At 21.3% G+C, this 15309-nt stretch overlaps 5 protein-coding genes across 5 annotated transcripts; all 5 read left to right on the forward strand. All coding sequences in view use genetic code 6, as the record gives it.

Annotated features, from left to right (window-relative positions):
* Nucleotides 1-222: 222 nt before the first annotated feature.
* TTHERM_000085189 (kinase domain protein, putative) lies at nt 223-3434 on the forward strand (the record flags this gene model as incomplete). Its single annotated transcript, XM_012796779.1, has 16 exons — nt 223-255; nt 318-373; nt 426-512; nt 627-716; nt 839-928; nt 1056-1148; nt 1214-1306; nt 1372-1461; nt 1527-1616; nt 1673-1762; nt 1811-1906; nt 2448-2528; nt 2585-2671; nt 2756-2857; nt 3010-3099; nt 3179-3434. 16 exons carry the CDS (start codon nt 223-225, stop codon nt 3432-3434), a joined length of 1524 nt encoding a protein of 507 aa, XP_012652233.1.
* A 1717-nt stretch (nt 3435-5151) lies between these two features.
* On the forward strand, nt 5152-8634 carry TTHERM_00085190 (polyubiquitin; the record flags this gene model as incomplete). Its single annotated transcript, XM_001012666.2, has 2 exons — nt 5152-5779; nt 5834-8634. The coding sequence occupies 2 exons, from the start codon at nt 5152-5154 to the stop codon at nt 8632-8634; spliced, it is 3429 nt and encodes a 1142-aa protein (XP_001012666.2).
* Nucleotides 8635-9570: 936 nt separating this feature from the next.
* TTHERM_000085178 (ubiquitin family protein) lies at nt 9571-10767 on the forward strand (the record flags this gene model as incomplete). Its single annotated transcript, XM_012796780.1, has 1 exon — nt 9571-10767. The coding sequence occupies one exon, from the start codon at nt 9571-9573 to the stop codon at nt 10765-10767; it is 1197 nt and encodes a 398-aa protein (XP_012652234.1).
* A 478-nt stretch (nt 10768-11245) lies between these two features.
* TTHERM_000085179 (ubiquitin family protein) lies at nt 11246-12571 on the forward strand (the record flags this gene model as incomplete). The annotated part of the gene is made up of 1 exon (XM_012796781.1): nt 11246-12571. Exon 1 carries the CDS (start codon nt 11261-11263, stop codon nt 12569-12571), a length of 1311 nt encoding a protein of 436 aa, XP_012652235.1. The 5' UTR covers nt 11246-11260.
* A 1094-nt stretch (nt 12572-13665) lies between these two features.
* TTHERM_00085180 (60S ribosomal protein L32) lies at nt 13666-14350 on the forward strand (the record flags this gene model as incomplete). The annotated part of the gene is made up of 2 exons (XM_001012665.3): nt 13666-13862; nt 13927-14350. The coding sequence occupies 2 exons, from the start codon at nt 13666-13668 to the stop codon at nt 14348-14350; spliced, it is 621 nt and encodes a 206-aa protein (XP_001012665.2).
* Nucleotides 14351-15309: the final 959 nt, after the last annotated feature.

The following is a 15309-nucleotide window of genomic DNA, read 5'->3' on the forward strand; positions in this document are numbered from 1 at the left end:
GATAGATAGACTTGAAAGGATTAGAGTGTATAACAATTATTTTTGAGATTATATAAAATTGATTATTTGCAAAGTAAATTATTGCAAATTAAGTCAGAATCTATTAATTTAGATTTTACCTATTTGATCATTTAATTATATTCAAAACAAATAGTTAATTAATTTATATTTATATTAATTATTTTCAAATTATAAAATAAAGAAATTGATAATTAATTAGAAATGTGGTTTTCAAAAAAAGATGAGTATCGATTAGTAAATAAAAAAATACATACATTTAAAATATTTTAGAAAATAATAAAAATTTTTTAAAAAAGCTTGAAAATTTAAGCTATCTTTAAAAAACTAAATTAGTAGAAATACACTTAATCAAGTAAATTGTTTCTAAAATAATCAAATTTTCAAATTTATTTTAAATTCTATAGAAAAGTAAATTGCATACCTAATATGGCTAGTTTCTGTAATAAATTGACTTTTTGTTAATAATTGATCTTCTTAGAACTTAATCTTAAGTAAATTAAATAAAATTTTGTTCAATATATTTTTAAATATATAATTAGATTTATAAATTTAAAATAATTTAAAAATCATAAAATTTATAGAAAATTTTATTGAATTAATTATAGGGATAACTAAATAAATGCACCAGATATTTAGAGTTTAAGTAATTTACTTAAAAGATTTACTAATCTATAAAAAATTGGTCTAAGCTTGAAGTAAATTTTAATTTTTTTTGTTATTTAAGTTATTTATCAAACTTCATAAAAATTAAATACAAAAATAAATTAATTTAAAATAATTAATAATTAAATAATAAGTAAATTCATTAATAAATTAGGAGAAATAAGATAGATGCATAGTGTATAAAATTTTTAGTAGAAGCATTTTAAAATTGTAAAAACCTTTCAGATATTACATTAAAATTGAGGTAAAAACAAAATATTTTATTAGTTTTGTTTTTTTTTATTTTAAATATGAAATAATTTTTGTTTTAAGATATGATATTTCCAATTAAAAATTATTTTTATTTAAAATAAAAATAAATAAATAAATAGTTAAAATTCTAGATTAGATAAGAAAGCGTTGTAAAATCTATCATAAGGTCTTGCTAAGTGTACAAATCTAACTAGACTATATCTTTAATTCAAGTAATATATGATGATAATATCAAATTTAGATTTTCAAAAGTAATAAATAATATTTTTATGAATAGGAATAATAGATTATTTAATGATAATTTATTGGAGGAATTCAGCTAAGGAATCTAAAAATGTAAAAATCTCTAGTCCTTTAATATACAATTAAAGTATTTTTTTTATGTGCAACTCAGTTTAATATTTTGGCTAAATTTTTTACTAATTACAATTACAGTTCAACTCAAATAACTTTTGCTGGCTTAGAGAAATTAACATTTTTTTTACAATAATGTTTGCTATTAGAAAGCTTAGAAATTGGTTCAGAGTAATATTTAATATAAAAAATATTAATTAAAAATATATAATATTTTTTAATAAAAAATATATTAGAAATAACATTTAAAGTGAATAAAGTTGTAAACTTTTAGCTGTAAATTTGGGCTAATTGTCTAAATTAAAAAATTTAAAAATTAACTTTGGGTATTTTATTTTTTTAATCTTACTTCAATACTACATTTTTTATTTATAAAATACAGTTATTGCCTAATAAGTTAAGAAAATTTAGAAGACTTAGCAAGAGAATTTAGAAATTTGCAAAACCTTACTTACCTAAATTTGAACTTATTGTAAATATCTAATTCTATCTTATATATTTAAATAATTTAAAACATTAGGAGATGTCGTAGGACAATAGATGCATAAGGAGTTTTTAATTTGTTCTCTTATTTGTTAGATTGTCTGGAGCTTTAGCAATTGGATCTCAATTTTTAGTAATATATTAATAATTTTTTATTTAAATTAATTTTCTTAATATTATTTAATATAAAAATATTAATTAAAATAAAAATTAGAGAAAGCATTGAAAGTGAATAAAGCTGTAAACTTTTAGCTGTAAATTCGGGCTAATTGTCTAAATTAAAAAATTTAAAAATTAATTTTAGGTATTTTATTTGTTTAGTATTACTTGAATATAAAATTTTTTTATTTATAAAATACAGTAATTGCATAATAAGTTAAGAAAATTTAGAAGACTTAGTGAAGGAATTTAGAAATTTACAAAATCTTACTTGCCTAAATTTAAACTTATCGTAAATATCTAAATTAATAGCATAATTCTATCTTATATATTTAAATCATTTAATATTTTAGGAGATGTGATAGGAAAATAAATACTTAAGGAGCTTTTAATTTGTTCGCTTATTTGTTAAATTGTCTGGAGCTTTAGCAATTGGATCTCAATTTTTAGTAATACATATATTAATTATTTTTTGATTTAAATTAATTTATTTATTAAAATAAATTTTAATAAAGGGAAAGTATAATTGGAGATATGACAATTGATTCTTAATTAATAAGCTTCTCAAAACTAAAAACACTAAACCTTAATCTTTAGTAAGTATCTCATTTTATAAATTTATTCAATTAAATATTAAAATTAATTAAAAAAGAGATAACAACCATAGAGGAAAAATTGAGAATTTCTTTAAAGTATTAGAAAATATGCAAAACCTAGAAAATTTGAATCTAAATTTAAGGTTGAATATTTTATTCTCTATTTTTTTTTTCGTTCATTTGTGATTCATATATAACAGAATATCATAATTATTTTTTTCAAATAGCATAAACTCTTAAACAAACTGTTTAAGCAGTGATGCTTTAATGGAATTAGGTTTGGTTTTAAAACGACTTTAGCATCTAAAAGATCTAAGCCTTTAATTAAAGTAATAATTATTAACCAAAAACTTTTTATTTATTAAAAAATAAGGTCTTCTTTTAATATTAAAAAATGCCAAAATTTATTTTTTATTAAGTGAATTAGCTTTAAAATAAATAAATAAATAATTTATTTTCCTATTTTATATAAAATTATTAGCAATAATTTCATTAGCTCAAAAGACTTTAACAATTTACTTTACTAATTAAGTGAATGCTTTAAGCTTAGGAGTTTGCATCTTGGTTTAAAGTAATATCATTTAATTTATTTACTAAATTAATTTATACTAAATTTATAATAAATAAATAAATTTAACCTTATTTAAAAGCGGAGTGCCCTTAAATACTAAATATTACTTTGAAGCATTCAATCAAATAAAGAATTGTGCAAATCTTTAACATTAATCTTTATAAGATGATTCCATTATTATAAGTAATAAAGGAGATAACAGAGAAAATTCTTAAAATATTTTACAAATTCTTAAGAATATAAAAAATAAGTTCTTATCACCTATAATGTAAATAATGTAAATAAAAAAGCATATTTAACTTTTGAAATAAAAATCTAATAAAAAGGTAAGATGAATCTCTTAATTTAAAAAATACAGTTAATGTGCACGAATCTATGAATTTCAAATGCATTTTATCCATTAATTTGAATATTGAGTAAATATTTTATTTTAATTTGATAATAAAAATAATTTCTCATTAATTAATTAATACCTACTCATAAAAATACTTTTATCTATAAATTGGGTTTTAATCTGGATCTATATGTCAAAAATGGGTATCAAATAAGGGGTTATTAATAAATGAGAATTCACACACAGTATTTAATTTAACTCTTTTTGATTGAATCTTTTCTTTAATTAAATAGAAATACCTATAATTTAAATTTGTCTGGTTTAGGTAATTTCCTTGGATATTTACAAAACCTTTGTATCCTTGAAATTCATATTAATAAGAGGTAGTTTAGATTAAATTAAATATAATATTTTTAATTTTTATTGTTATAAAAAGATGCTCTAGTTTAAGTACAGAAAGTTATATTTCATTTTTTTAATGGATTAAAAATTCAAAATGTATTCAGTATTTTCAGATAACTATTCCAGAGTAAATTAAATTAGTTTATTTTACAAAATTAACATTTTTATGTGAAACAAATTTAAATTAGCAAAATCTTTCAGTTCAACAAATAAAAATTTAATAAGATACATTTATTTATTTTTTGAAATTATTTATCAAAATCAATAAAGTTTTTGCTAAAGAATTAACTTTAAATAATAATAGTTATTATCTGCGCTTTTATTTAATATAACTTGCTGCTTCTAAGACAAAAAAGATGAAGAGATTGGTCAACTTCATTACAAATTTGGGATTGTGATTAAATAAATGAGCCATTATTTTAAAAACAATCTATTAATTATTTTTTAATTTAATATCTTTTTTTAAGCTATTAGTTTTACAAAAATTTTATATTATTGTAAACATTTATTTATTTATTTTTTATATTTACCATAATTTAAGATTTAATTTATTATTTTCAAATTTATTTAAAATAAAAACATAAAATCTTTTTTTTAAAAAAAATAAACAAATAAATATTTATCTATTAGATTATTTAATAATTCTAAATTTAAAAATAATTTTATTTGAAGTTTGTGTATGTATTTATGTATCTTAATCATTTTATGGTTTTATTTTTTGTGATCTATATCAGACTTTTACCAAAATATACTTTTAGAGAGTTTATTTTTTAATTTTTATCTAAAATTATTAAAAAAAAAATATGTATTGATCAAAAAAACAATTTAAAATAATTTTTAAATTTTCTGTTTCTGAATTGTTTAAATGAAGGAGGAGTTTTTAATGATTAATTAAAAAATAATTTGATTTTATTTTAATTTCTTTGATTTTTTTTTCTAATTATCATTGCATTACTATTTTACTTGAGAAATAAGAAGAATTATCTTAGATTAAAATAAATCAATAAAAATTAAATAAATTTGTATGAATTTTATAAAATCCTATTACTTTATAAATGCATCAATGATTTTAAGATTTTCTTTCTAATTAGGTCATTAATTTTATCTATGTTGAGAAATTTTAAGATATTAGAATTAATACATATGCATTTTTTTAGTAAATTTGACAGAAAAATTAGTTGATTAATAAATTAACAAAATCAAGTGAAATATCTACAACAATTTAAGATAAAAAGATATTTTTTTTTTTTAACCTTTTAAATTTAGAAAGTAATAAATAATAAATAAAAGAAGGAATAAAAATTTTAAGCAAAAAGATGGAACTTCAGTAATTCCTTTAAAGTTTAAAAAGTTAATAATAGAACTACTAGCCAGATATTTAACAAGTTAAATTTTCACAAAGCTAAGCTTAAAATGAATATGATGAGCAAACTTAGAATTAGGCTAAAGAAATTAAATTTAAATTACAAAATGGAGAAACTTATTTTATTGAAGTAAAAAAAAAAGATACATTGAATAATGTATAGATTGCTATATAAAAAACAACAGGAATTCAATAGGAAGAATAAATTTTAGTTTACAAAGATCAAATTTTAAATCATGATTAGACATTTTTGAAGTAATTAATAGATTACAGCATATAAGTTTTTGTTTTTATTAAATCACAAATAAAAATCAAAATTGATATTAAAGACTAAAAAATGAACACTTTTAGCATAAATGCAGATTTAATCACTAAAATAGATTAAATAAAATAGCAAGCAATTAAAATCACTGGTCTTTAGTCAAAAAAGTACCATTTAAAATATAATAACAAAGCTTTAATAAATAAAGAATTTATTTTTTAAGTTTGCGGTACTTAATAATAAAATATAACACTTTATTTGGTAGAAAAAGATCCTAAAGAAATAATTACAATCAATGTTATTATTACTCAAGCTTAAGGTAAAAAAATATAATTATAAATGTATTTGAGTGATTTCATATATTAGATAAAAGAAGAAATATTTCTCTTAGAAAAAATTCCTATACTAATCTAACAACTTAAAATTAATGATAAAATTTTAAGTGATTCTTATGATACATCTACTTTAAGCGAACTTAACATTAAATAATATTCAAATATATTTGTCATAGTTGACTAAAATGAAGGCAACTCTGCATGTTTTGTTCAAAACACTTTAGTTACTCTAGCAAATGGTGAGAAGAAAAAAATAAAAGATATTTCTGTTGGAGATTAAGTAATTAGCTATAATTAGGAAGATTAAATAATTGAGGTAGATGTTGTGCAAGAGGTTATGAAATTCAAGGCTAATATATTTTGCAACATTTAATTAGAAAATTCAAATATTATTTGTACATTAAATCATCCTTTTTATAACCCTGAACAAAAAACATGGAAATGTGTTTATCCTGGTGGAAATTCTACTTAAAAAAATTGCTTAAGTGTTAATGATTCGCTATTGTTATAGGATAAATCAATATCTTATATAAAAAATATTGATTTTTTTACTACTGAAGAAAAATTTATCACTGTTTATCATTTAACCATTTAAAAAAATCATAATTTTTTTGTAAATGGAGTTCTTGCTCACAACAAGTAATTATATGCCAAAGCATTAACTGGGCATATTGTTATTTTAGATGCTGAATCTGATGACACAATTTTAAACCTAAAGACTCAAATATAAGATTAAATAGGTTTTCCACCTAATTAGTAGAGGTTTCTATTTGCTGGTAAAATTTTAGAAGATGAACGTACTGTAGGTGACTATAATATGAAAACAGGATCAACAATAAATTTAATTTTAAATTTAAGAGGTGGCTGTTTTGTCTCTAACACATAAATAACTATGGCAGACAAGTAAAAAAAATTTATAAATGAAATACAAGAAGGAGATTTAGTAAGAAGCTATAGTATCACAGATGAAACTTTTCAACAAAATGCTGTTACAAGCATTGTCAAGCACGAGGCCGATTAATTGTGTTAAATAAATTTTGGAAAGTAACATGTGGTATGTACAGTTAACCATAGGTTTTATGATCCAGAGAGCAAATTATGGAAATCAGTTTGCCCTCATCCTGGCTCCGGTATCAGCTTCTTAAAAAAATACGACTACTTGCTTTCTGAAGAAGGTGAAAAATTATAAATTACAGAAATTAAAACATTTACAACTAAATAACCTGTGTTTATATATCACATACAAGTAGAAAATAACCACAATTTTTTTGCAAATGGTGTTTTAGCCCATAATATGCAAGTTAGTATTGAGTTCTAGAATGGTGAAAAGCTAAAATTTAATGTCCAACCTTCTCATAAAATTTTAGATATTAAAGAAATGATCTTTAAAAAGACTAACATAAACGTAAAAGATTAAAGTTTAAAATTTGCTGGAAATGAAATGATAAATTAAAAAACGTTATCTGATTATTCAATTATTGATAGTACAGAGGAATTCACTCTCCATCTTGAAACAAAACTAGATTTAATGGCTTCTTAAATTTGCAAAGAAATATATGCTCCTAGTACTGCTTATAAACAAGAGATGGCATAGTATGCATAACTTAGAATTATTACTCCAAATTGTAATTACTTTTTTAATTCCAAAAAAGATAAAAAATTCTAATAGCTAGAGGAAAAAATTAAGCTATTAATTGAAGAAGATTTTTTAATGATTTATGGTGGAAAAATCATAAGAGATAAACATGCTTCACTTTAAGAATTTGAAATAAATCAAAGCTATGAAATGATAGTTATTTCAAACTCTAATGGTGGAGAGTAAATTAATTTATTTGATAAAATATAAAATCTAAGCCAAAATTAATATGACTGGACTGATGCTATTCTTCAAACTTATAGTAAACAAGTAGTTAATGAAACATTTTAATTTGTAAGAAACTACATACAGTAACTAAAAGTTAATGAAAAAATTAAAAAAATTACTTTTCCTATAACAGTTTGGACATCTAACCTTTTATACTAACAACTCAATTAAGCTCTTTCGAACAATACGTATTCTAATTGGCTTCCATATTTAAGAGAATTTACAAATAGTATCAAGTACTTCCCTTACTATTAAGGTAAAGCTTATAGAGGAATTAAAAAATTTACTTACTAAAAATTTAATTATTAAATTGGAAAATATGTTACTTGGAAAAACATCATATCTTTATCCATATCTGAGGAGCAAGCCAGAAAATTTAGCAGTTAAGAAGGTGCTTTATTTGAAGTTGACGTTATAAGTGCTAAATAGATTTATCCAGTTTCTATTTTTAAAGATGAGCAGGAAGTATTGCTTTTACCTTTCTCATGCTTTTTAGTTAAATCGATAAGCTAATAAGAAAACGGTCCGATGGTAATTAAGATGTAAGAAATTTGTGTCCCTAGATCTATTTAAGTAGTTATTTGGGTAGATGACAATCCTATTAACAACTATAAAATCGCAAGCTAAATAGAAATATAAAATCCAAATGTAAGTATTGTATTTTGTAAAACTACTTTAGAAGCAGACAGGATTTTAAATCAATTCAAGTGGATAGCACATTTGGAACAATCTGCAATTAGGATTATCTCAGATATGGTTAGAATTGAAGAAGATGGCAAGACCAATTAAAACGCAGGATTAGAACTAGCAGAACTTTTCTTTAAACAATTAAAATACAACACAGAAATCATGATTTTTTGTAGTAATGTAGAATAGGCAAATAAAAATTTAAAAGAAAAAAATTTATAAGATGCCAGAATAATAATAACGAGCTAATAAGACAAAGTCATAAAATTTGCTTTATTCTAAAGTTGAATTTTATTTATATTAATTCATAAATAAATAAGGTTATCCTCTAATATTTTTTCTTGAGTAAGAAATATATTAAAGAAGAATAAAATAATAATCAGCTAAGAAGATAAAGTCATTAAATTTACTTTATTATTTATATAAATATTAGTTATTATTCTCTAATATTATTTTTGTGGGTAAGAAATATATTTAAAGAAAAACAAAAAAATTTTTATCTTAGAGAAATAATGACCAATTTATCTCTTAGCCAACTTAATAGGTTTAACTGTATATAAATTATTAATTAAATTATATTTAATCAAAAGGAATACTAACAAAAGGATAGAGATTGGTCAAAGTCATTACAAGTTTGAAATTGTGATTAATTAAATGGGCCTTTATTAATTTTTGAAATAAATCTATTAACAATTAATATGATTTTTTAATTTAGTATTTCTAAACAGTTAGTTCAATAATAATTTTATTTTAATTATAAGCATTTATTTATTTTTTATATTTACATAAATTTAAGATTTAATTTATTATTTTTAAATTTATTTAAAAAAAAAATGCATTTTAAAAACAATAGTAAAGTTTATCTTATGTTGAAACGCAATTTGTTTATTTAATTCTTTAAATTTAATTTAGCAAATCATTATTTAGCTTAAAATTAATAGCTGTTATCAACAAATAAGTTTTTTTACAGTGAGATATTTTATAATTTGAGTAATAGAAAAGTGTAAGAATAAAATAAATGCACAAAGAACATCTGCTTATTTATATTTATAATATTATTTATAATACTTTTAATTACTAATTCCAGTGTATTTATTTTATTTTCATATTTTAATAAATATAATTCTATCAAAAACAATTAATTAATTTGATTGCTGATTTATTTTTTAAGTAAATACAATATATATATTTTTATTCATCAAAAAGCTAATTACTTCTTAGTCCATGGAGAGACAAAATCAGCTTGTCTGCTAGAGACACTAGTTTTAAAAAAATAATTTGCAATTTATTTGTATGAATAAAGATCTACCTGAGGGATTAAGTAGACTGCTTTGCTAGTATTGTCTTGAAGATTCGAATTCGTAGAATTTAATATTAGCGTCCATAGATGGACTAAAGATTAACACAAAAATTCTCAATCAATGGCCTCCTCTTCACCAATAAATAAATTTAAAAGGGATTCAACAAAAGCATTTAAATTTGGATTAAGAGTAAATAGTAGATTTCTATGATAATTTGAAAAACTAAATATGCGAAATGATAGAAAAATAAAAAAAGCTAGACATAAAGCTGCATTATGAGATATCAAACAATCAAGATTTTATTTAAAAGTACTATGAAATTTCTGATTTCAACTAATTCTCAAAGATAATCGAGCACACTAATTTATCTTTGTAATAAATCGAATAGCAGTTGGAAGACTTAATAAAGCTGAAGTACTAACAAAAAGACTAAAATTAATCCTTTGTAAACTCTTTGTGTGAAAAGAATCTGTATAATGTAGTAGATTAAAGCGAGCTAGTTAGACTTAAAGAAGAAATCTTAAACAAATTATAATAATTCTCATATTTTTAAAAATTTTAATAAAGTGATATTGTTTAAAACATGATTTAATGCAACTATGCTGATTCTTAGCAAATAAAAATTGAGAAAAATAATGGAAGAATCTAGTTAATACCAAGTAGAACTCTAATTGGTCAAGTATATTCAGAGCAGCCAATAAATTAAGACCTAATTTATGAATTTATTATCAATTTCAAATAAAAGCCAACCAATTACATTTGCATAGGTTTTGAGGAAGAGAGTCTTAAAAACAGATACCTTGGTAGCTATGGCCGTAACTCTTTTATTTTCGGATAAACAAACGACCTATTTTGTAATGAGCTTGTAAAAGGAAATACAAATTTGTAGGATATCTGTTAAAATGAGTTTGTTGAAAATGTGATCATTCAAGTATTGCTTAAAGAAAATAAATTTTACATTGCAGATTATCCTTAAAAAAGAGCAGTTAATTGCATGAATTAAAATCAATACAAATTTAAAAGAGAAGAATAATATTATTTAACAATATTAATTTACGATTAAAGTACATAAATTGAAATATTATCAAGCAGAATAATATCAAATTTTACACTTTTATGACCATCAAAAATAAAATTTGTTTTCATTTTATCATAAATTGCTTTTAAATAAAATATTAAATATTAAAATCTATTTATTTTTTTTAAACAAATTTGAATTGATTATCCTATCCTTAAAGTTATTTATTTTTTGAATTTGAGCTTATTAAGCTTAAAATTTTTATAAAAATTAGTAAATTATTCTAATTAATAACTCATTAATTAACAAAAATATCAAGCTAAGTATTAATTTTATATAAAATACTAGAATATAATGAATGCTTTTTTAATTTTGGATAGGTAATTAATATTTAATTTAAACAAATTTTGATAATTCAATAGAAAATTATTTTTTTTAAATTTATTTTAAAAAGCACTATAGTATGAAAAAGTGTGTTAAATTTGTTTATTTGTATTTGAAAATATTTGTTAGTATTTAAGAAAAATAAAAATAATTATTTATTAATTTCAATAATTGAATATATCAAGAAAAAGAATTGTTTTTATATCTTTTCATGTATGTTTAAACCTTATCAAATATTTTTTTAAATTTTTATTCAATATTTATTTTTGATAAGATATTATTGAAAATAGTTATCAAAAGTTAGAGAAAAGAAGAAAAAAAGTAAAAAATGAATATATTAGATCATTTTTGTAGCATACACGAAGAGCAGAATAATTAGATAAAATTCTTTTGTTTAAATGAAGAAATGCCTGAAGAGATAAAAAGCAGACTTCTCTGCAATTATTGCCTTGAAGACGCGAACAAACACAAATTAATTTTAGTTTCTATCGATAGGCTATATAATAATAATCGAATTGTTTCGTAGTGGCCACCTACATATTAAGATATCTCATAGAATATTCTTCTGCCAGATTTCTTAACAAAAATAAAAATAAGCTATATAGAAGATTATTATGAAAATTTAAAAAAAGAAATATGTGAATCACTAGAATAACAAAAAAAATAAGATATGATGGCGATTAGCTAGATGCTTGATTACGAAGGCATTATAAATAAATACAATCAGATTTCTGGTTTCAGTTAAATTTAGAATATCATCTCGTAAAATAATAACTCTCCCTCAATATTAGAGTAATAATTAAATGAATTGATCAAACAAAAGTATTAGGATATTGATAAAAACTAGTAGGTTATTGATGATATTTTTTAAAATATTGCTGTAATGCAAGAATAAGAATTGAAATTAATTTAAGATGATATCATGTAAAAGGTCAGATCTCTTTAAATTATATAAAAGAGTAGTTAAGTAAATTAAATTGGTAATATGGTTTCAAGTACTTTTAAGGAGTCTGCTAACATAAAAATTAAGACCAGTGCAAATAAGATATCAATAATTCCTAATAAGTTACTTTGTGGATAAGTGTATTCCATGAAACCAATCAAACAAGATAAAATTTACTAATTTATCGTTGAATTCGATAAAAAGCCTTAAAATTATATCTGCATAGGATTCGAGGAAGAAGCTCATAAAAATAGGCACTTAGGAAATTAAGGGAGAAATTCTTTCATTGTTGGATAAGTTAATAGTTCTTTTTGCTCTTAATTATTGAAAGGAAGCAAAAATTTGTAGGACTTAGTGACAGAATAATTTGTAAAACAATTAATTATTGAAGTTAAGCTTTGTGAAAACAAGTTTTACATATCAGATTTTCCTAATAGAACTTCTATTAACTCTATGAATGAAACTTAATATTAATTTAAACCAAACACTGATTACTATTTCACTATTTAAATTAATAATTAAGATACGCAAATTTAAATTTTATCTAGTAAGATAATTCCATAATTTTCTTTAGAGTGATAAATAGATCTTAAATAAATTAGAATATTTAGTTTTTAAATTTAGTTAAACAAGATATTTAATTATTAAAATCTATTAAATTGAAAGAGTGTCTATAGACAGACCATTTACTAATGAATTGATTAAAATATTTAAATATTTAGTAAATATAATTATTTTTAAGTGTATAAATATTATTTTATTTCCATGTTGTATCGGTCATTAAAATGGAATATATCTTCACAGTGTTTTTAAATTTTTTGATCCTCTTGCAAATTTTTGTATCAAGCATATTAAATATATTAATTAATAAATAAATAAATAAGGTGGATTCAATTTTTGTAGATAAAATTAAAATAAAAAAATATTTTATTAGTTGACTCTTAAATTATAATTCTTGTTTTAATTTTATGATTTAAATTCTTCCCTCTTTAAATCCTATTTTAATATCTTAAATTGAAAAAAATAATTAAAAACTATCTTTTGAATTTCGAATTAATAACAAAATAATTTATAAAATATTTTAAAGATTTTACAAAAAATTAATTGTATGTTATAAAAAAACATTAAACTAATAAAAAAAATCAAAATGTTGATTTTATTAAATTATAATTAATAAATTAATTATCTAGGGTCATTAATAATGCCGTTTTTAAATGCATTAGCTATTCTTTCAATCACAAAAGCTAAATAGCAATTAATATTTACATAATTTATTAATTTTGTGATAGATTTTTAATATTTTTTAATGTTATTGTTTTAAACATAAAATTGAATTGATTATATGAATAATAATATATAATATTCAAATATTGCATTTAGGAGATTTAAAATGAGTTAATTTTATCATAAATAATTTTCTAATTAATTTATTAGAAATAAAAAAATATTTATTAATCAAATTCAGCAGATTTAACAGAAAAAAAATGGTAGATTTTTGAAATTTGAGTGATAGTATTAAAGCAAAAAAATGAGAATAATTTTGCAAAATAGAAAAAAAAGAAGAAGATGAGAGGGCATTGCAGATTTATTGCAGGAAGAGGTTTGGCATGTTTGTTTTTAGGAGTAGAGATTAGTGGAGGTTGGTCTGTGTTGGAGATAAAGAAAAGAAAGAAATGAAAGAAGACAAAATTGTATTAGAAGGGGGGAAATTAAAAAAGATAAAAGGGATGAAAGAAAGAAGAATAAGAGAGAAGAAATACATAGTGAGCAACAAGAAAGTTTGTATAGATAAATAAATGAAGGGAAAGCATAAAAGAAACACAAATATTACAGAAAGCAAAATAAGGGATATATTAAATTAAAAAAGAAGGTATTGAATATATAAAATTTAACAAAGAAAAGAAAAAACAATTTAATTAATTAAAAGAAAAAAGGATAAAAGTAATAATAAAAATGGCTATTAAACCCGTTGCCCACAAGAAGATCATCAAGAAGAGAACAAAGAAGTTCGTTAGATTCGAAAGTGAAGATTTCGCTAAATTAGATTCTTCTTGGAGAAGACCCAGAGGTATTGATAACAGAGTTAGAAGAAGATTCAGAGGCCAAAGAAGAATGGCTAAGATCGGTTTCGCCTCTGATGCTGCCACCAAGCACTTACTCCCCAACGGCTTCAAGAAGTTCTTGATTAGAAACCCCGCTGATCTCGAAATTCTCTTAATGAACAACAGAACTTACTGCGGTGAAATTGCTCACAATATTTCTGCTTAAGTTAAGGCTGCCTTAGTTAAGAGAGCTGCTGAACTCGGTGTTAGACTCACCAATGCTAACGCTAAGGTCAAGGTCCAAGAATCCGCTTGATTACAATAAATATAATAAAATCATAAATATATTATAAAAATAAAGGGATAAAATATTGCACATTAGCTTATATTCAAATTAAGATAATAACTATTAACATAGTATGTAAGTAACTAATATTTTTCGTATGCCCTATTTTTTATAGCATAGTTATTTAAACCATTTAAATTTATAATCATACTGTCAACTACAAATAAATCTATCGCTAAACTCACTCAAATTAATCAAATACTCTTCGAATATTTTAAATTATTTTAAATTGCATCCTTGCATTTTGTATAAAGTCAGCATATTTGTAACTACGCTATTATCTCCGCTTTTTATGGATTTTCTAGCTTGCTTCAAATCACTTTAAATTAATTGCATTGATCTCACTAAGCAAATCTTTTTCTTTATATAAATATTTTTAATCAAAATAAAGAAACTAGCTAGTTATTTCATGCAAAATTATAAGTAGATTGATTCAATATGTTGCTTGCTGCTCAAGTTAGTTAATTTTATTTTTCAAGCTAACAAACACATATACTAAATAGCATTAAAACCTGCACATTTAATATCTTTTAAAAATCATAACTCCTTACTAAATAACTAACTAACCCTGCAAAAATGACTAAATCAACTTTCCTAATTTTTTAAACAGTCATAATTCATCTCTTTAATTTACACATAAATGTTGTTTCACAAATTCTATCAATCTCATCTTAATTTTCAACAAAAATTATTTAAATAAACAAATAAACTTTTTGAGATTTACATTTCAGGTTTTTACATTAAAGTAGAATTCCAAAATCAAAAAAGAAATTTTATAAATCCTTAACTAAAAATTTCATTCAATAATTATTTTGATATCAAATCAAATTTAAATTTATATCTTTCCCATATAAATAAATAAATAAACTGGATGGATATACTAAATATTTAATTCAATTAAATTTTCGCATAACATAATTTATTCAAAA

The sequence above is a fragment of the Tetrahymena thermophila genome (assembly GCF_000189635.1).
Source record: "Tetrahymena thermophila SB210 genomic scaffold scf_8254697, whole genome shotgun sequence".
NCBI lineage: Eukaryota > Ciliophora > Oligohymenophorea > Hymenostomatida > Tetrahymenidae > Tetrahymena > Tetrahymena thermophila.